This window comes from Podarcis filfolensis (assembly GCF_964270895.1).
Source record: "Podarcis filfolensis genome assembly, chromosome: 17".
Classification (NCBI taxonomy): Eukaryota; Metazoa; Chordata; class Lepidosauria; order Squamata; family Lacertidae; genus Podarcis; species Podarcis filfolensis.
The window spans coordinates 38832035-38855071 of NC_139621.1; the positions used below are offsets into that span (position 1 = coordinate 38832035).

The window sequence follows — 23037 nt, forward strand, 5'->3', positions numbered from 1 at the left end:
GTTCTGCTTTTGTGCTTTGTAATGGCCTCTGTAGTTTTCATGGACCCCCAGTGGTCTTATATTGGATTTGTTTGTTTTTTCTTCACCTTTGCATGCTGCAGGGGTATCTCTGTAGATGAAGGGCAGTCTAGAAGCCTGCTTTTGCTTCTTTAAGGCTGCCACATTGCATAAACCTACCTTGGTAAAAGACCCACTCCTTCTAGCAGGCCATATATACTTTCATGTAAGCAAAAATAGGCTTGTGCCACAGATTTTTCACCGGGTCAAAAGCCCTTTAATTGAGATCGGGAGAGAAATGTTTTCCAGTGGTCCCAATAGCTATACTTTAAACAAGTTGCCACTCAGAATAAATTGCCACCCAACGCCTTTGCCTGAAAATATATAAATAATATACTTCTCACTGCCTAAGTCACCATTGTTCCTGATGTTCAGGAGTGTAGGAACCTTCTGAAAAGCAAGCAGCTAATGTGTATGTATACAGATCCTCTATAAGCCATAGTCTTCCTCTTTCAAAACCGCAGATATGAAGTGCAAGGCTTTTAAAAATAGCCTCCACTTTGGGCATTGACGGATTGTGTGATTCCACCAGGGGGCAGTGGTGGCCGCCAAGTCAGATGGCTTTAAAAGAGGATTAGACAAGAGGATTGGGGACGCGGGTGGCGCTGTGGGTTAAACCACAGAGCCTAGGACTTGCTGATCAGAAGGTCGGCGGTTCGAATCCCCGTGACTGGGTGAGCTCCCATTGCTCAGTCCCTGCTCCTGCCAACCTACCAGCTTGAAAGCACGTCAAAGTGCAAGTAGATAAATAGGTACCACTCCGGCGGGAAGGTAAACGGCGTTTCCATGTGCTGCTCTGGTTCGCCAGAAGCGGCTTAGTCATGCTGGTCACATGACCCAGAAGCTGTACGCCGGCTCCCTCGGCCAATAAAGCAAGATGAGCGCTGCAACCCCAGAGTTGGTCACGACTGGACCTAATGGTCAGGGGTCCCTTTACCTTTACCTAGACAAATTCATGGCGGATAAGGCTGCCAATGGCTTCTACCCACAATGGATAGGTGCTACCTCCACCTTAGGAGGTAGTATGTCCCTGACCACCACTTGCTGAGAATCGCAAGTAGAAAAAGTGCTGTTGCACTCAGGTCCTTCTTGCAAGCTTCCCATGGGCATTGGCCATTGTAAGAGAAGAAGGCTGGACTGGTGGCCTGTTCTAGCAGACTCTTCTTCTATATTTAAGCCCTCCAGATGTTTGGAATGGCAACTCTCAGCCCCAGCCAGCACAGCCATGCTGGAGGGTACCAGGTTGGGAAGGCTGTAGTAAGGGACAGGGGTGGCGCTGTGGTCTAAACCACTGAGCCTCTTGGGCTTGCTGATCGGAAGGTCAGTGGTTCAAATCCCGACAGGGTGAGCTCCTGTTGCTCTGTCCCAGCTCCTGCCAACCTAGCAGTTTGAAAGCACACCAGTGCAAGTAGATAAATAGGTACTGCTCCGGCGGGAAGGTAAATGGCATTTCCGTGTGCTCTGGCTTCCGTCACAGCGTTCTGTTGTGCCAGAAGCGGTTTAGTCATGCTGGTCACATGACCCAGAAATCTGTCTGTGGACAAACGGCAGCTTCCTCAGCCTGAAAGCAGAGATGTGTGCCGCACCCCATAGTCACCTTTGACTGGACTTAACCATCCAGGGATCCTTTACCTTTAGTAAGGCACAAGGCTCCATCATAGTAAGATGGCCATGACACCCAATGGACCTTTGCTGTTGGATAGCTGAGCCGTTTCCTTTGGTAATTCCAAGCAGAGACAAACAACTTGGTTCCACCTTGGTCCCAGTTTTAGCATTCATAGCTGTATTAAGTATCCGATAAAGTTGTGGCCAGTTTAATTCCCACACCCACTTCTCGCTGCCATTCTGCAGTGCTAGAGCTTGCAGTCATGGCAGCTATACAAATCAAAACAGTGCAGCCAATGGCAAACTGAGAGATACCTTACGGGATTTCCAGTCGTTTGTGTTGAAATTTTGCCCACTATGTGTTTGATATCTTGGAATTTTTAAGGGTAGCATATGAAGTTGTTCCAGCTGTAGAAATGTACTTGGTGTGTGTGTGTGTGTGTTTGAGTTTGATGGCAGTTTCCTTCACCCCACCCCCCTTTTAACTTGCTCGGTTTGAAGAAGGAAGAATCTCCCCTGGGATTTGATTGATATGGATTTGGCAGCTGCAAATTGCTCACAGCATGCTGCAAAGCCTGTCCTGCGAGGTATGTTCAGTTCCATTGAGATTTCATGGTTGGGGAAAGGAAGCTTTGTAAGAGAACAGAGCAGATGTGTCTTTCAGCTGGCTCACGCCTGGGCCTTTTGCAGCTAGCATTTTCCTGGACTGCGTCGATCTCCTGGCAAGCCTGTAGAAAAGATGGCTCTGAAGAATCATATTGAGAATGAACTTTTAACTTGGGGTGTGGGTGGGAATCCAGAGTGCGACAGAAGTGTTAATGCAAGCAGATTCAATGTTAGAAAACTTCCCAACAGTAGTTGCTCAGAACAGTTGTCCAGAATCTCGATACTCCCCTAGTGGCAATTTTTTATACGTATCTTTACAAACACAACATTGTGTCGAACAGTTAAAAGGAAGCTGGTTGTGACTGCAATTTGAAACTCTTTCAAGGCATTGCATTATTTTGCAGAAGGTCATGCAAGGGCATTGTTAATACATTGTTGTGTGTGACATGAGAGAAACAGCGAGATTTGTAAGATGGTGATGTCCCCGTGATGTGAAATGCAACTGTATGGGCTATATCTTTGCAAATATAACTTGCAAAGCAACAAACATCAAGTTGTGCTCTGAGTAGGGAGAGCATCCCTTTGTGCTTTTGGCATGTGTGTGTGGTGGGAAGGCACTGGTAGTTGAGGTGAACAAGCCTTGTCACAATTGTCTTGTCAGCATGTGAGTTGTGGGTTCAGGCTACAGATGCAACACTTTCAGAGCAACCCACCCCCTTTAAATTATGCTGGTTGTAGCTGCAATCCTGCTGTGGCAGAAGGGAAGGTGGACAAATTCAGTGAAGATGAAGGAAGTGTCATGCTTCAATGGTGGGTGCAGGAACTGGTTTGCTCCTTTTTTTAAGGTCATTTTCATTTTGCTATGTATTATATGTAGTAAAGGTAAAGGGACCCCTGACCATTAGGTCCAGCTGTGGACGACTCTGGGGTTGCGGCGCTCATCTCACTTTATTGGCCGAGGGAGCTGGCGTACAGCTTCCGGGTCATGTGGCCAGCATGACTAAGCCGCTTCTGGCGAACCAGAGCAGCGCACGGAAACGCCATTTACCTTCCCACCGCAGTGGTACCTATTTATCTACTTGCACTTTGACTTGCTTTTGAACTGCTAGGTTGGCAAGAGCAGAGACCGAGCAACGGGAGCTCACCCCATTGCGGGGATTCGAACCGCCGACCTTTTGATTGGCAAGTCCTAGGCTCTGTGGTTTAACCCACAGCGCCACCCGCATGTATTATATGTACACAGGTTAAAATAAAGTATGTAGAGTTTAAAAAAATCAGGTCCAAGCAGTATCTTAATAGTTATACTTCGGAGCTTCACTGGTTACCAATTTCTTTTGTGGTGCTGGTTTTTACTTGCAAAGCCTTGACTGGCCTGAGCCCAGAATGGCTGAAGGCTCATCTCCTCCCATGTGTAGATCTGTGACGTCCAGCTATGGTATGGTACAACTTATATTTCTTTTTAGCTGGAAGGTTTCCCCAAAAGTGGTGAACAACATCAATACAAAAGAAACACACAATGAAAGTATGATATATAAAAGACAATAATCCTGCATTGTTCCTGCATTGATAGGATTCATTCCCACTCAAGATCTTCTAGATCTTCAGATTCTTGAATCATTTACTAAGATTTTTTCTTTTGAGCCAGGCTTTTAGCCTTCATAATTTTGAGAGTTCTGCCGGCTTTGCATCATTCTTCCTGCTGTTACAATAATGCTGCTGATTCCATTTGCCTTTTGCTGTTTTAATGGGGTTTGGTTTTTCTCCTTGTTGGCCATATTATGCCCACTTTGAATGCTCATTTGAGCTGAAAAGCAAATGGTAAACCCTAAAATCAGTTAATAAAAAGCCCTTGACCAAAGGCTGACTATCTAGGCAAAGATGAGATGCAGGAGAGCACAGGAAGGGATGATGGGAAACAGGAAGTAATGGGAAATTAAAGTTATGTGCAGTTGTGATGCTCTCAGGAGGCTTTCCTCCTTACCATTATGGAGCCTTTATAATTGCTGCTGGAATTGTTGGCATCTGTCAAACCATCATAAGAGTGGAAAATAATGACAAGTTTAAGGAAGTCCCCTCATTTCCTTTATGGAAACATTAAGCTGCCAAATGCCAGGCCACAGAATTAATCTTATCTCCATCCTTGTCTTTGGCAGATGATGGAGGTGGAAGCAGGAGAAGCGATCAGCCTTCCACAATGTAGTCTCTTCCAAACGCTTTGAACTACAGCTTCCACCAGCCCCAACCAATATGACTGCGCTGGCTGAGGCTGATGGGAACTGTAGTCCAAAAGATCTGGAAGAAACCAGGTTGGTGGAAGGCTGACCTATTGGTAGAGCCAGGGGTTGGTTGATAGGACAGATACCAAAGTGCTGGAGCCAACTTTCAGCTCATCTGTAGGGTTTTTGCTTTTCTTAAGCTTTCACTTATTGATTGAACTGGTTTTTGGCAGCTGTAAATGGCACGCTGCAAAGCCTCTCCGAAGAGATGTCTTCGGTTCCACTGAAGACTTTGAAACCACCCTTCCCCCAAAAGGGACTTTTGGCAAGGGAGAAACACGCTCTGTGCCACTGGACACCTGTTGTGAGGTATATTGCAGTGTGCTCAACATATGTGCCCAGCTGAGGGCTGGCAAAGTGGGAGGGTGGGAAAGGCTCAGTTGACTTCCTATGGGGATTGACATCTGTGTGCATTTAATTCTGTGTGGAGGGTTTGTGCCCTTATTTTGGATGCAGGTTTGCATTGGGAATTCAGTGTAAACTTAACGCATGAACTGCCATGGGCTTTGCCCTGATATTGCATGGGTTCATGCATCTATAGGAGCCCAAAAGTGTTAGAATGCATAATGTAAACATTAGAACAGCCTATATAGAGGGATATCTATGTCTTTGACCCAACTGACAGAAATAATTTGTTGAATTCCTTTTCTCATGAGAAACAATATAGGAGTCCATTCTTTCCTAGGCAGAGAGGTTGCTTAAAAATCCAGAATAATTAGGTGATGTTTCATCAGCAGAACATTTTCTGTCAAATGACAAAAAAATCATTTTGCTTTCTCGAACCCCATGACTTGAAAACAGCTTTTGGTAGCAGTTTTTAAACAAACAACTGTGTAGTATATTTCAGTCACACCCATGTCTGCCTGTCTCTCATTCAGTCTTCTCTGATCATAGGTTTACTACGGAAAGCTGCTGTTACAAATGAAAACTATTTGATAAATTAGATGTGGCTGAATCATGGCAGTCTTGAGCACATTATAGCTGCGCTGGCATAGTGCCTAAGAGATTAAGCTACAAATGAGGGAATCCCCAGCGGAAACTCCATTCATTCTCCCATGAACTTGTAAGGCTGGCATTAGGCAGGCTATAACCTCTCCGTCTTAGTCTCCATTCACAATAATCCTGACCTACCAGCCTGAGCTATTGCAAAGGTTATGGCTTTATAAGCTATCTGAAGTGTTTTGCCAATCCAAACAAGTCAGGTGGGAGGAACAGAAACCCAACAGAATGCAAAAAGAGAGCAACCAGTTCTCAAAAGTCCCAGTGATGGATATTTTTTGTAGGTATCTTTCTTTTGGTTCCTTTTGGAGTCAGATGGGCAACATGCAGAGTTTGTGTGATCTGCTTCAGAAAGTCTAGGCTTATGGACTGTGCAGAATTAGACAAGATGACAGGAAGGATTCGAAACCTGCGGGATCAGAGGTTCTCAGAGGACTGGAGTAAATATGTGAGCTATCTGAAAAGCAATTGTAATCAACAGATCACGCTAGTAGGATTGCAATAAGTTTTGTAAGGAGGACTATGTGAAATATTGCAGAGAAAAGTACGAAGAGAACTATTAGTGAAGGACTATTAAAAGTAATAGTGAAATTAATGAAATGCAGATTAAATGATAAAGGTTGAAAAATCTTCAGATGTGGTTGATGGAAGTTCAAAACATTGAATAAGATGAGAAAATATGTTGTATGTTTTTTGGGGAAAATTTTATGTAAAAATTAATAAAAAATATATTAAAAAAAGAAAGATAGTCTAGGCTTGCTCCTCAGGAAGAAACTGTAGATCCGAAATGTGTTGAGCTACAATAAACATTAATGGGTGTCACTTTTGAGAACTAGCTTCTACCTTTTTGCATTCTTTGTGAAGTATCTTGAATGCTCTATAGCAGGCATGTCCAACTCCCAAGAGACGGTGATCTACTCCCAGTATAAAAAAACTGGCAGTGATCTACCCATTGTCTTTGGAGGGGGGGGAGTAGTGTGCGTGGGGTGGGTGGATTGCGTTGTTGAGCTTTTTTGGGGGGAGGATTGCACAGAGGTGTTTTTTTTTAGCTTCCCCCCCCCATAACTTTTTGTACATGATAACGAATCCGCAATCTACCAGGATCAGCTGGGGATCTACCGGTATATCGCGATCTACTGGTTGGACATCCCTGCTCTATATAAAAGACAAGTACTATTCTTTGGAAGTAAGGCTACTCTAATCCTTGGGACATCTTCCTTTTTTTAATAAAAAAATATATTTTTAAATTAAGGTTTATAGAGAAAAATACAAAACTTAATATCTTTCCCCTTATTAAAAACCAAACCAAGGCTTTTATCTAGATGCAATAAATACACAAAAAGAGAGAGAGAGGGAGAGAAAAATAGAGGAAAAGGAAGAAAGAATGAAGAGTAGAAAAGAGGTTAAAAGAGAAACATAGAAAAATAAGATTGGGAAAATAAAGAACTTCCTATTCTTCATTTGTCCACTATATAAAAACAATATTCACTTTCTATAAACAAACATTATCTTCAATCCTCAAATCCATATATCATCATTTCTTTTTCTTTTTCATGCAAAAAGTCTATGTGAGCTTTCCAGTCTTTAACAAATGTTAAAGAAAATGACTTTTCTCTGATTAAACATGTCAATTTCACTTTTGGGGAAGTTTTTAATGTGTGACATCTTAGTGTATTTTTGGCCTTTGTGGAAGCCGCCCACAGTGGCTGGGGAAACCCAGCCAGATGGGCGGGGTACAAATAATAAATTATTATTATATTATTATTATTTTAAAAACTAGCTTCTCATTTTTTGCATTCTTTGTGAAGTGTTTTGAACACTCTGTATAAAAGCCAAGTAATATTCTCTAATCCCTGGGACATCTTTCAATTGGTATGAACTGCTTACATTTCCTGCACTTGTGACTCCAATTTATTCTGTATGAGAGCCATGCATTTTGGTTGCATGTATATTTGTATTCTTGTTATAGTGACACGGATAATGCTTGTTAGATGGTTTGTTCTCATGTTTTTCAACACGATCAATAGTTAAGTTAATGAAACATATTAAGCATGCAATATGGGATGTGTCATTTCATATTGGTGTCCTTGATAAATCAGATTTTTGTTTAATGTGTACAAATTCTCTAGGCTGGTGCAAAATCATTTCCTTGCACTAGCAATACATTGCTGGAGTTTTCGCTTCCTATCTGTGCAAACAACCAATAAAAGGAAAGAAAACTGAATACTGCTTGCCTGTTTTTATTTATAAGTAAAAGGACTGGAGGCTTAACGTTTTACCAAAATGAAAATCCTAGGGAGGGACCAGTGATATTGCTTAGAGTATATCCTATATTTATTTATTATACTTGTATACCATCCAATAATACTTTCAGGGTGGTTTACAAGTATAGAAACATGTACCCACCTTTCGGTTCACAAGGCAACTCACAATAATAAAAAATGAAACTGCAAGACAAATGTGGAAAAGATCACATCAAGAAGTAGCAAATAGCACTATAATGGAATCCAATAACATTGTGGAGAGAGAGAGTCACATCATGCCAAATGCTTGGCAAAATGTAACTAGCTCTTATGGCTCACTTGGAAGCCTTAATAGAGGGAAGCAGCTGGGCATCTCTAGAAAAGGGATTTACCAACCAGGGGGCCATGACCAAGAGGGCTCTGTGCCAGTGGCGTAGCGTGGGGGGTGCAGGGGGGGCGGGCCGCACCGGGCGCAACATCTGGGGTTAGGGCAAATCTATGGGTTAGGGGGTGCAAATCCACGGCTTAGGGGGCGCAAATCCACGGCTTAGGGGGCGCAAATTACTTGCCTTGCCCCAGGTGCTGACAACCCACGCTACGCCACTGCTCTGTGCTGCCTTCCAGCTCACCAAACCTCAGAAGGCCATGGAAATATTCACAACATGGCCATGGCCTCCACAAACATTCGGTGTTTGCAGAGCAGTTTTTGAAAATGGTTTGGCGCAAGCCATTTCTTTCGTTCAGCCCCATCGTTCTGTTCCCCCCTCCTTTGTTAGCCAGACTTTTATATCCCAAGACCCCTGCAAAAACTTAGGTGTCCCTTGAAATACCAATTACTTTCCCAATAATTCTTCCCATATGTTCACCATCCTTCCTTCTGCAGCTTTAGTGCAATGTGGTTCTTTTCTCAAGGAAAAAAAAATCATTGTTCCAGAAATTATAATAGAGGAACAAATAACATATATTTGCAAAGAAAGCTCTGCCAAAAAAAACCCAAAACCAAAAGCAACACCCATTATTTCTGAGATACTAAAAAGAAGGAAAACAAGCGTTTTGTCTAAAAATACCTAACTGCAAGAGCAACATATGTGGCAGGACATATGAGTAACCAGAACATTATTTCTCTGGTGTTGAGTGAATGTTCTTTCTTTCTTTTCCTCCCATCTCCAGTTGGAGTGCTCCATTATTGTGCATCCTGAATACATTTCTTGCTATTTATATTTTATATTGTGGGCAATTTCATACAGCTGCTTTAAAACTTAACGAAAATTCCAGATGTCATGTTAGGAATAGAAAACCAGAAACCAGATTGTAAATCACAACAATAGCATGCATATAATAAAAGAGATGCCGTTTCACTCGTCTTTCTTTATTTTATTTTTTCAAAAAAATAATCCTTATGCTGACTTTTCTTTATGCCTTCCTTCTGTGGGGAATTTTAGAAACTGATAGTTTGATCTGGTGTTCTCTCTCATTTGTTTAGATTCAGAGCAGAGTACGGGTTCAGACACTGAAGCATTGGCTGAGAGGACATCCTGCTCCTTTGACACGCACTCTGACCTCACATCCAGCGGCCCCATCTCTCAACCACCTCCTACCTCATCCATGGAGGAGATCCAGGTGGAATTGCAGTGTGCTGACCTCTGGAAACGGTTCCATGATATTGGCACAGAAATGATCATCACTAAAGCAGGCAGGTAAGACGAAGGCATCCCCTCAGCACAAGACTCTGAGTTTCAATGTGAAATCGACTTGATGAAATAGAAAGGTTGTCACGGTATCATCCATGCTTTGTCACAAACTCATTCCCCAAGACTGACAAGGGTTGAGGCTTGGAACGGGACTTTTCCCTTACCATAATATCCATGCCTTAGCTTTACATCCACGCTGCTCTGGAGGCAGCCCTGCCTGCCAGTATGTTTCACAACAGAGATACAGTGGAACCTCGGTTTTCGAACGTAATCCGTTCTGGAAGACTGTTTGACTTCCGAAATGTTTGAAAACTGAAAGCGGAAGCCTCAATTCAACAGGGAAACTCTAAACCAGGCATAGGCAAACTCGGCCCTCCAGATGTTTTGGGACCACAACTCCCATCATCCCTGACCACTGGTCCTGTTAGCTAGGAATGATGGGAGTTGTAGTCCCAAAACATCTGGAAGGCCAAGTTTGCCTATGCCTGCTCTAAACAGAAGCTGCATCGCACATTTGGGTTCCGAAAAACGTTTGAAAACCGGAGCATTTACTTCCAGGTTTTCAGAGTTTGGGAACCGAAATGGAGCCATTTGAGAACCGAGGTTTGACTGTATGTAGGAAATATGAGCCATCATTGTACACAAAACCTTTCATATTTCATCTCTTAATTCTAGCTATGGCCATACCAAAGCAACTGTTGCCATATGGGTACATGTTTGGGTGTGTATGCCTGTATATGTATGTGTATTTTCATTCAGAAGGATGATTGTTAAAAAGAATAACACTAAATAATAATAATATTAATAATAATCATTTTGTACTTCCTGCCATCTGTAGATCTCAGGGCAGTTCACAGTCTAAAAACACAAGATAAAAACAAAAAATAATAAGAAGAACAAGAGCAAAACAATAAGCTGCTCCGTCCAAAATATATATTATTAGTACTGGTGCCTTACCACTGGCCAGCACGAAACCCTTAGTGCTGATTTTAAAGCATTTCCTTTTTTTTTTAAAAAAATAATTTTTATTAACTGGCCAATCACATCAAATTAAATCAGATCACATAAATTCCAAATTACAAAGCCAAATTTTTAAATTTTGTTGGGGGAACCCATACTTCAAGATCGAAAGGGGGATTCAGATCATCTTCTTATTACTGTGTTAATGTCCAAATCAGTCCCAATCAGTCCAAACAAAATTCATAATTCTATCCAGTCTTATCTTGGTGTTTCCACATCATATCTTGTTCATATAATTTCTATTTTTCCTTTACGATCTCTTCTGTTAGTCTCCTTAAGCCGATAAGCAAAATAATAATCCTGTGTGGATTTCCCGTTCCTCCACTAAGTCCAGATGGTTTCCATATATCTCCTTCGTAGATAACATCGCTCTTTCCGTCATAAATTTGGCATTTGTCGCTCTTAAGTCCCACCGAGAAGTTGATCCACGATATGTAAACAACTCTATTTCTCTCTTTCTCCTCCCAGACCCAAGAGCTCCAACAATGCCTCCCAAAATGGCGACGGCATTTTTAACTGCGTCATTCCGAAACTCTTAGCTTTCCAGCTTCATCTTGAAACATTGCTTTGGTTCGAAAGTTTATCTCCACACAGCCTTAAATCCACAGCTTAAGTCCTTAGTTTCTGACTCATTAGGGGAGGGGATTCTTGTTAAATCACATAAGAAAAAGGAAGGCAGGTTTTTTTCCCCCTCCCCCCTCAGTCATACCGTATCTTAACGTATCTTCTCATATTTTATTCTTGTCTTGTTATCAGAGATCTCTTCTGTCAGCAGTCTTTACTCCCCTTTTTCCTTGAAGCATGTGCAATTTATCTCGTCCAAATTGTTTCTTTTGAAGATGCTTGCAATTAGCGGCGCAAATCAGGGATGGCGTCCAGGAGTGCCGGAATCCCACAGGAGGGCTTTGTGCCTAGTGCCCCCACCCCCACAAATTCGGGGGTGGTATAGGGCACAGCAGGCAAGGGCCATCCCCCCCACAATCCTGGGGGGGTTAAGGAGGCTAATTACCTCCATCATAGCCTCCAAATTACCTCGTGTGGGTTGGAGAGATGTTATTGTCAGCCATCTTCCGATGCGCCACCTAGTGGCCCCCTGATTTTAAAGCATTTCCAATGGTAATCTATATATGCAAATACCAAAAAAACTCACGACATTTGGAAGCTTGTAGAACTTCAGCGTTAAAATAATATTATTAATACATCCATTAAAAGCAATTGGGTGATGATACCTTCAGAGGCACCCAATGGTCTGCTATCTTCTAAACTGGCATTGCATATTTCAGCCAGTTCCCATTTTAATTCCAATTAATTTTCATTTTTGCAAATAATCAGCACCTTGGACAGAGAAAGGACTCACAAGGCTGTAATAGTGTTCAGTCACTTAACACGAAGGAAAGTTGGGGGGAAGAGATTCAGCCTCTTTTCCCCCACTGTTTGATTTCCGTTATCTTTTTTCTTTGCTCTCCTTTAATTCCCTGAATTTCATAAGAGGAACCAAGTGTAAGATATGTTTGTGGCCTGTATTATGGTCCACGTGACACTGAGCTATTGCTCCAGATGAACCCAATGGGTTTGGAGAAGTTTCAACAATCCACATCTTAGAAGCCAATTCTTACCTGTCTCAAGGCTCTTCTTTTCCCCATGAGTACAGGTAATAATCTAGCATTTGTCATTTGTTTTAGACCGTACATGGTTCCTAATTACACAGATCACTGGAAACAAACAATGGATGTTTGGCAGCCACTGTTCTCATGTTTACGGAATCATATCACATTCAGTGAGGAAATACTCCTTCAACTCAGTTGTAGGTTTGCAAATAGGCTTTAAGAGGTGACTCTGCGCCTGTTTGCTGGCAGAGGGGTATATGTAGTATATGCAGTATATATGGGATATGCAGATGCTTCAAGCTATCTGAACTATACATTTAAAGCAGCACCATACCACTCAGGGCAGTTTGTTAAGGGTGCTGTCAGCTGTTAGGACACTCCCTATTCCATCCTAGAGCTACAATCCCTAGAGTGGTTTAACAATCAACCCCTTTCCCCAGGGAACTTCTCAATTGTGCTTTTAAAAAAGATGTTGGTTTTTTTAAACAGCATGAAAAATAACACCTAAAAATACAAACACCTATATAAGCAATGGGAATAGAAAAGAACAAAACGTGATTCTATATACTCCTCTAGGAAGCCTATATGCAGGACATCAGGTTCTTAACTTGTTGTGTAAAGAAGTAACCGCTTTGAGGTTTGTTTGATTTTTTTTACAATCAAGGGATATATAACTTTTATGAAATCGGTAAATACAGTATGTACTGGGCAGGGTCTCTTTTAAAATGAAATTGAGCATCAGTGGCTCAGTGAAGCAAAAAAAGTATCTTCTGGTTAAATATAAAGATGAATTAGTATGATCTAGAGAGAGATAATTTCCCTCCTCCCTCTCTTACCCCAAATAAATTGACTGATTCAGGACATTTCTCAGCCACACAGGTTTGTTGTGAAGATGGAACAAGAGAGGACAGAGGCCGACATTATACCACCACTCTGAGCTCATGGCAGAAATGGTAGAACAGAAACGTCATGGTGTGACTTTAAGCTTAGGGAATTCGTTGCAGCATTTTGGTCTGGCTTTAAAACCTTCACCTCCTGGTCCAATGAGAGTGATCTGCACATAAAAGCAAGCTGTTGCACAGGTGTGCAATGGATGTGGGTGTTGGGAGTGCATCTGAATGCAGTTTCACGATACTCATCTAGGTTCCGTTGAATTAGCTGGATGAAACTTTGAGTGTGTCTACACATCGCTCTATTGAGTTGCTAGTTGTTGCACAAGACCTATCCACCCAAGACTTGGGGACCTCCTGATGTTTCCATATAAGAAGCAGGCTGTGTTATTGTTGAATGGTGATTTGGGAGTGTGTTATAGTGGCTGCTGTTCTTTTGATTATGATTAAGAATTCCAATTTAGGGATTTTAATGTCCTTTCCTGTTTGTCGTTGGGATATTGTTGTACGTTGTTGTTTTGTTACTCTGGTTTTCTTTTTTTCTAATGAAGAGTAGTCTCTAAATGAGATGAGATATATAGAATACTTGAGTACAGGTAGGGATGTATGAGGCCCTACTATTTTAAACTCTTTTAACTGCATAGTTGTGCTGTGTTCCTTGCTGCTAGTCTGGAATGTAATGGCGTTTGTGTGTGCCGGGAGCAAAGCCATTGTGCTTTTGCACGGAACTTGCACAGTTGTTTCTGTAGACTGCTCACACTGGCTGCATGGAGGTTACCCTGTCTTAGCCTGAAAATCTTAACCAACTGACATCTATGGCAAATCTCCCATGACTTCACTTAGGTCAGGGGTTTTTTTTACTGGTTTCCCATCCTTTGAACTATGATTGCAGCTGGCTCCGTTCTCCCCTCAGAAATCTGTACTGCAGTGCTTAAAACTCTCTTGGGATTCTGTATAGTGGTGATCCCAGGCTCCAGGACCAGCTGGCTCCTAGCAGCCGCTTTTGCTGTCCCGTGCCTGATGCTTTCCGCATCCACGAAACTCTTTGGCGTCTCACCCACTTTCAGGCAAGGCGGGCCTGATGGATTTGTAGGACTTGTTGCCCTGTTAGCATTACTTAGGTTGTATCTCTTGCTGCTTTGTAGACATTTTGCAGACACAGGTCTCTGAGCAGGGGAGCTGCTCCTGCGCAGGGAGAGAGGAAATCAGTACCCAAGACTCCATTATGCTTACATGCCATTTCTGTTTCTTATTTCTTGGGTAAAACATGTGAAATGAAGTATTGGAGTCAGGGCCGGATTTAGGTTTAATGATGCCCTAAGCAACTGAAGGTAATGGGACCCTTTATATGCCCAGCTGTCCTTTGTCAACAACAAATTGTCACTATTTTTTTTGTGTTGGATATATGCTACATGGTAATTTATGGACCTAATAGGTATCTAAAGCCATTTGCACATAACAAATAGGAGCCTACACAGCACAAAACACTGTTGCCGTATGTAGGTTTTATTTTATTTGTTTTTTAATCTTATATTTTGGAAATGTACATCCAGGTTTTTTCCCTTTAATTTTTTGGGGGGCCCTATAGCTTGTTTACTCAGGATGTGGGTGGCGCTGGGGTAAAACCTCAGTGCCTAGGGCTTGCCGATCGCATGGTCGGCGGTTCGAATCCCCGTGGCGGGGTGAGCTCCCATCTTTCGGTCCCAGCTCCTGCCCACCTAGCAGTTCGAAAGCACCCCTAAGTGCAAGTAGATAAATAGGTACCGCTTTATAGCGGGAAGGTAAACGGCATTTCCGTGTGCTGCGCTGGTGCTGGCTCGCCAGAGCAGCTTCGTCATGCTGGCCACGTGACCCGGAAGTGTCTCCGGACAGCGCTGGCCCCCGGCCTCTTAAGTGAGATGGGCGCACAACCCTAGAGTTGGACACGACTGGCCCGTACGGGCAGGGGTACCTTTACCTTTACAGCTTGTTTAGCTTATATGTAAATCCAGCGCTGATTGGAGTGCTCATTTTGGCAAAACAAATTTCATGAAAACCTCCCAGCCCCAGCAAAATGCATCCAAGGAGCCCCTCACACTGTTGGAGGCCAGTGGAGAAACACTTGTGCACCATCCTGGCACAGGTAATATCAGGGATGCAGGTGGCGCTGTGGTCTAAACCACTGAGCCTCTGGGCTTGCCGATTGGAAGGTCGGCAGTTCGAATCCCCACGACGGGGTGAGCTCCGGTTGCTCAGTCCCAGCGCCTGCCAACCTAGCAATTCGAAAGCACGTCAAAGTGCAAGTAGATAAATAGGTACCGCTCCGGCGGGAAGGTAAACGGCATTTCCATGCGCTCTGGTTTCCGTTACGGTGTCCCATTGCGCCAGAAGCAGTTTAGTCATGCTGGCCACATGACCTGGAAAGCTGTCTGCGGACAAATGCTGGCTCCCTCGGCTTGAAAGTGAGATGAGCACCGCAACCCCATAGTCGTCTTTGACTGGACTTAACTTTCCAGGGGTCCTTTACCTTTTAAAATCAGGCAATGTTAGGGGCTAACACCACTGAGGACCTGCTGAAGTGTCCACCCCAAGCCTGGGCAGCACTTGCATCTTCCACCAGTTCCCTTGTGCCCCTCAAATTCGACTGGACTTAACCATCCAGGGTTCCTTCACCTTTACCTTTTACCTAGGTAGTCTGAGTCTGAAGTCAGCAAACAATTCTTATCCCACGAAGGGGCCTTTGAGCCATTCCTTGACACATCGAGCTACCTGTAGGCAGGCGTCCAATGCAGTTACAGTTGCCCCACTGCAAGGATATTGGACAGCTGTAAAAGGTTCAGAAAAGGGCCACCAACATTATTAAGGGGGCTGGAACAACTCCTCTATGAGAAAAGGTTACAATGCCCTGGGCTTTTCAGTTTATATAAAGGGCAAGATTGTTCACATCACTGTGTATAGAGAAAATGGGTAGAGATAAAAACACACTGGAGCTAAGGGTGGGAAGTTAACTTCTAAGGATATATTAAATTGGAAATTAATTTTAATTTTAGAATTGTTAATCTGATATTTGCTACATTTGTTAATCTGTTTATTATTATTTGTTAAAGAAAACTTAATAAAAATTAATTGGCAAAGAGAGAGAGAGAAAGAAAAAGTGAATAGAGAGAATTTTTTCTCCCTCTTGCTTAATTCTCTTTTTAAAAAATAATTTTTATTAGATATTCCACAGTGATAACACAAACCACAAAGCAAAATGATACACAAAAACAGAAAAAAAGAAAAAAAAGAAAGGGGAAAAAGGGGGGAAAACAATAAACAGATAAACAATAACAACAAACTTAATTCTTCACAAATCCAACCTTTGAAACATCTTGGTTGACTTCCTCAGATCCCTCCCTTCTGAGTTTCCTTGTAATTAAAGGTAACAGCTTTCCAATATCATTATTAAACTAAAACAATTTCCAATTATAGTCCATCTTATTCACTTTTCTTAACATTCTAAATCCCATTTATTTAATTATAACTTAATTTAATCCTAGGCCTATGTGTTTCTTTCATGTAATTTCTAATTTTTTATATTACAATATTTATTCAAATAGTCCTTGAATTTCCTCCAGTCCTCTTGAAACTCCTTTCTGGTTGCGGATTCTTCCAGTTAGGTCAGCTAGCTCCGAAAAGTCCAATATCTTCCCTCTTGCTTAATTCTAGCAGCTAGGTCATTCAATAAAGCTGAATGTTGAGACATTGAGGAAAGACAAAATGAAGCGCTTCTTCACAACAGGTCATGGTTAAGATATGGAAATCGTTGCCGCAAGATATAGTTATGTCTACCAAGTTGGCCAGCTTCAAAAGGCACATTAATGGAGAATAAAGCTATCAATGCCATGATGTCTATATATTACAATGCTGGGGGATTTTCAGCTGGGCTGCCTCTCATGGCTGAGACCTGTCTGACTCTGCCACCTTCAGTCTTGCTTCACCTTGTCTATTAGGGCTACTTCTGGATCAGGCCCCGGAAACCTGATACATCCTTTAGCTATTCCCCAGCCTCCTCTCTCCAATTAGGGAGACCTTGGCTGTAAATTGCAACTTCCTCTACCCATTTGACTTGGCAGGTTTAACAAGCCGGTGTGGTGGAAATGAGGCAAGGCCCCCAAGCCACTCCATAGTAATTTATCTTGCCTAAAGACTGTGTCCGGCTATGAAGCTAACCTCATCAAATAGACAAATCCTCTCCCTCAATATGGGGTTTTGGAAGGGTTCCTCCTCCCCCCCCCGGACAGTTTTATGCTCTTAGCTTTAACTACCCAGAACCTTTCTGGCAAGAGCAAGATTTCCTTGTGCTCCTGCGAATGCTGCTTAAAAAGCAAGAAAGCTGCAAATGCCGCCAGATACCTCATGCTTAAAAAATGCAGACTTTAAGGTGATGAAATGGAAGAAGCGACAGCTAGGTGGAGCAATAGATCGCAAATGTTCCACGGACAATTCCTTCTGTGCCATTCTGAACTGGTTTGGAAAGAACTCTTCCACAGTGCTTATTTCCAACCCACAACCAACCATTTTTAAAGAGCCCAATAGAAAAGACTATTGTGATCAATAGAATGGGAAGAAATTATGGTGCTGGAGGAGACTCTTGAGAGTCCCACGGACTGCAAGAAGATCAAACCTATCCATTCTGAAGGAAATCAGCCCTGAGTGCTCACTGGAAGGACAGATCCTGAAGCTGAGGCTCCAAGACTTTGGCCACCTCATGAGAAGAGAAGACTCCCTGGAAAAGACCCTGATGCTGGGAAAGATGAAGGGCAGAAGGAGAAGGGGACGACAGAGGACGAGATGGTGGGACAGTGTTCTTGAAGCTACCAGCATGAGTTTGACCAAACTGCGGGAGGCAGTGGAAGACAGAAGTGCCTGGGGTGCTCTGGTCCAGGGGGTCACGAAGAGTTGGACACAAATAAACGAGTGAACAACAACAACATAGTTTGTCTTCTATTTCTTTTTTTCTTTTTTTCTTTGCATTTTCAAAAACAGGAACAGAAAGCATACTTTACCCGTCCCACTTACAACTTCGTACCAAACACAGCATGTATACATATACCATATGACTTCCACCCTTGTCCTGGTTCCTTTGCTTTTCTACTACTCTGTGTAATCTACATCTTTTTAATCATCCAATTTGTTATCTATTAAAAACTCTATCTGTTTCAACTCTTCTGCTGGATTTACTCAAGACCTGCTAAGCTATGTATTTGTTTATACCGGTTCTTAAAATATTCAACAAACATTATCCATTCCTCCTTGCATTACTTATATTTGTTTTCTCTTATCCTGTTTGTCAGACCAGCCAGTTCAGCATATTCAAACATTTTACACTGCCATTCTTCCTTAGTGGGTACTATATTTGCTCTCCACCTTTGTGCCAATAAGGTTCTAGCTGCGGTGGTGGTGTTTCGGGGTAAGTTTTTTAAAGTATCTTTTAAAATTCATTATATATAATTTGCCAATATTCCTTAATCACTTTACAGGACCACCACATGTGGAAAAAGGATTCCCCATTTTCATCACACTTCCAACATATACCTTTTTCTTTTTCAGACATTTTTGCCAATCTGGTGGGTGTTAAATACCATCTGTGGGTCATTTTCATCATATTTTCTTTTATCGCATAACATGCTGTGAAATTCATATTTCTTTTTCACAACTTTCCCCATAATTCATAATCAATATTGTGACCCACATCTTGTGCCCACTTAATCATGCTCGATTTCACAAATTCCTCTTTAGTTTCGCACCCCAACAGCAGTATGAACATTTTTTATACTACTTTTATATTTGTATCTAATAGGTCTTTGAGACTTTCGTCCTGCAAAGCCGTTTTTCCTAACTATCTTAAACAATTCATTAATCTGATGTACCTGTAGCCAATCCGTAACCAGATTTCTTAATTCCTCGAGATTTCTCAGTCTTGGTTCCTGTCCTATAAAATCTAAAATTTCACTGTATGTTAACTGCTGCTTATCCATATTTGTTCTTCTCCTGGTCATAGCTTCCACTGTCAGTTTGGTTTTGCCGTCTAGTATCCCTTTAGCGAAAAAGAATCTGCCTCTCTTGTCTTTTAGCACTGTTGTGGCTTTGAAATTCAGGTCTCTCCTGTGTATTATAGCTACTCCACGAGCCTTTCAAGAGTCAGGTGCAAACCATTGTTGACTGAAGCTGGGTTTGCTCAGGAGTTTGTTTCCTTTAGGTGAATTGTGTATTTCTTGTAGGAAGGCAATGTGTGGTTTCTTTTTTCTTTTTAAATATTTTTTATTAAAGGTTTTTATAACAATAACAAACATATAACAAATACATAAACAGACATAAACAAAAACTAAACAAAAAACATGTACCATTTCATATCTTAATTTCTTATACCTTTCTTCCCCGACTTCCTCATGCCTCCCTTTTCTGTATTCCAAATTCTTATCAATTACTCAGCAAATCTTCCCTTATTTTAATTTAAATTTAATCTAATCTTCCTTATTCTCCTTGTCTTAACCCTTACTAATAGTAACCGTTTACTTTCCAGTCCAACATCATTCTAGCTTTCATTAATTTTGTAGTATTTCTTTAAATAGTCCTTGAACTTTTTCCATTCTTCTTGCGCTGCTTCTCTTCCCTGGTTTCGGATTCTGCTCGTCATTTCTGCCAGGCCCATGTAGTCTATCACCTTCATCTGCCATTCTTCCAGTGTGGGTAGTTCTTGTGTCTTCCAGTACTTTGCAATAAGTATTCTAGCTGCTGTTGTAGCGTACAAAAAGAAAGTTATATCCGTCTTTAACACCCCCCTGTCCGACAATGCCCAAGAGAAAGGCAATGTGTGGTTTCATGGTGTTTACATACGAGGTGATGCATTTTCTTTTGATAGAGTTTCCCAACCCCCTCACGTTTAGTGTGATTGCTTTTAAGCAAGCCATTCTGCTTGTCTACTTTATAGGATGATTCCCTACCAACCCGTCAGGGTTGTTCTGTGTCTCTCACCTTATATTGTCTATCCAACCTATTTTGTTGTGTTGGCATAAAGTGTGATGGGTGGGGGAAGAGGGGGATTAGAATTAGATTTGGGTTAAAGAGTGGGGGGTAGATTACAGAAAGTAGCCTATGTGTAGTTATGTAAGTGTTTGCTTGGGGTTATTTGGATCATCTGGCTTCCAACCCATTGGTCCTGGGTCTCCTCTGGCATGGAGGGCCTTGTTTAAGAACAGGACATCCTGCCTGTCATTTGCGATAGGGGAATGGTCAGTGAGACAGTGTTAAGCGCCTTTTGTGACACTTGTGTTGGGTATAAGGTTTGTAAGCAATGCTGTCAGTGTTGTTAACAACATTATTGGTTTGTTGGGGCGTTGGGGTAGGGATATGGGTATTGGCATGCTCTGGCGCCACCATTGTGGTGGTTGTGTGTCAGATTTTAGCCTGTTTGTTGTTTGTTTTATTGAGGTTGGGGATATTGTTTTAGTTGGTATGGGTTTCTTTCTTTGCTTTTAATTTTCTTTTACCTACTGATTTTGTTTGTTGCCTTTGTGTGGTGAAGGAAGAGACGGAGAGGTTGGCAGGGAATTCACATCATTTTAATTCTTTTCGTTCAGTATTAGAAATAACTATTGTGAACACACTGAGGGAAATAAGGTTACTGGTTTGTTTTCTATGAGTGTTCATTTACCTTGTTGCTCTGATGTATTGCTGTGAGGTTGTTCATATGACCCAAGATAGCCCAAGATAGAAGCACGTTGACCAAATGTTGGTAAGAACACAAGAGGTTTGCTGAATTTGGGCCCAATGTCCATTGAATCCAATATTAATGTTTCCAACGATAGTCACCAGAAGGCCTTGGGTATGCCTATAAGCAAAGTGTAAACGCAATACATGGTTTTGTCCTGAGTAGCTGTTATTTAGTGGTAGAATGCTTCTGAACTTGGAGGTTCCATCTAGCTAGCATGAGAATGCTGGCTAAGAGTCAAGGCCGCAGCTGAAACCTCACCTCAGCTATAAAGTCACCAGGTGGCCTCAAGTAAGCTGCCATTTTCCTCTTCAGCCCCTCTCCCAATTTACAGCACAGATATATAAATAGTGCAGTGAGGATTCCTGAGGTAATCTTTGTAAAGCACACTAAATGCTATATAAATAGGAAGTATTTTCCCCGCTTATTACGTTTGAGCGGAAGGCATTGCGGCCACCACTGAAAATCATTTCTTGCTTCCGTTGTATAACAACACTGAATTGGCAGGATTCCAGTGCGGCCGGAGGAGGAGTTATAATCTCTTCGATGACCCCAGCAGCGAATATTCTTTATTCATGAAACAGGGCTACTGTCTCCATTTGGTAAAATACCAGGGTGGCACTAGGAAAATAATGTCATTATAAATAGAAATTGGTGTCAGGTGGCCATCAGTGGTATGGCACACACACTGAAGAAAATTTGATGCGTGAATTAGACTGGGCGCATCAGTCCTTCAGAGAAGAAAGAAGGGTGCACAGAATGTGTCATTTGTTCTCCTAACCCGGGGTAGGCAACCTAAGGCCCAGGGGCCGGATCCGGCCCAATCGTCTTCTCAATCCGGCCACCAGATGGTCCGGGAATCAGCGTGTTTTTACATGAGTAGAATGTGTCCTTTTATTTAAAATTGATCCCTAGGTTATTTTGGGGGCCTGCCTGGTGTTTTTACATGAGTAGGATGTATGCTTTTATTTAAAATGCATCTCTGAGTTATTTGTGGGGCATAGGAATTTGTTCATTCCCCCCCCAATATGGTCCGGCCCCCCACATGGTCTGAGGCGTGGTGGACTGGCCCACAGCTGGAAAAGGTTGCTGACCCCTGTACTAACCAAAGGAAAGAGGATGAAATCTGGGGGGGGGGGCAGAGGAGAGACCTGGAGGCTGGGTTATACGTAAGGGGTGGCAGTTGTCCTCGTCAATGGTTGGGGGCAAGTTGTATTTGCAACACCTTGAGAACACCATGTTAGTTGTCCCTGGTACTATGACATCAGGGTGTGCCATTTTAGGGAGTGAAACTTAATTTTTGCAAATTTCTTCAGTGAGGGGGTCTTGAGAATATGTCGTTAGGTGTGCAGGATTCAATTCTGCTATCATTTTTTGTATTTAACTTGGTAAGCCTACATATGAGGAAGAAGCACGCAAACTGCTTTCGGAAAACCAAAGAATTTTAATTTTGCCTTCTGAAAAGGTCAGGCCAATTCTAAATAACATTAGTAAATAAAAATAATATTAATCTATAATATAATTGCAAGTACTTGGCAACCATTTGAAATGATTTCTATGAAATTTTACACACATTTTCCTTATCAAACAAAACTAAACAATATTAATTTAACCGAAATATTTTTGAATTCCCAAGTCTCTTACAACATTTTAGCTTAGCACCCCTCATTTTTTGATTTTGGAAAATTCAGCATGCCCTAATGCAGCATTCCTAGCCACAGGTGTGACCTGAGCACCCACCTGCATTAACAGATCCCAAAGCGCTGCTTCTTTGGTTCCCTGTTTTATTCTGGAGATTCTGCAAAAACTTGGAATGAGCGAGTGAGTGGAGGCGAGAGTTTATTGGCATGTTTGCTTGAGGAGTTTTCTATGCTGAGAGTCCCTTTGCGTCCCTGGACGCTGGACGCAGAGCAGCGGTTTTCTACGTTTTAGCAGACTTCTTCCTCTGTCATCTTTACAATCCTGCCTTTCCCCTTCCTCTTTAAATGATGTGCAGATTGATTTTTCAGAGAAATTAAACACTTTTTATTGGTGCTGGGGGGGTGGGGAAGGAAGGATTGCAGCATTAATTTAATTTATGGGGAGGGAATGAGGTGGTGATTGATGAACAGGGGTAATTATTGGGGGGGGTGGAACTGATGTTACAGACACAGATGTTCTTATATTATATTTATTATAAAATATATATTAATCAGAGGCTCACCAACAACTGGAGTAGCTGCATGTATGTTTGGGCGAAGAACTGAGGAGAAACTGTGTGTGTGTATGGCATGATCCTGGGGGAGAGAAAGAGATGGGGGTGACTTATTTG

General features: G+C 42.1%; 1 protein-coding gene across 1 annotated transcript in view; it reads left to right on the forward strand.

Moving 5' to 3' along the window:
• The window catches only part of TBX15 (T-box transcription factor 15), a 95354-nt gene that overhangs the window by 35688 nt on the left and 36629 nt on the right, over nucleotides 1-23037 (forward strand). Inside the window, exon 2 of the mRNA XM_083593453.1 lies at nucleotides 9270-9483. Coding sequence (XP_083449579.1) covers nucleotides 9270-9483 — 214 coding nt within the window. The remainder of the gene's footprint in view (nucleotides 1-9269; nucleotides 9484-23037) is intronic.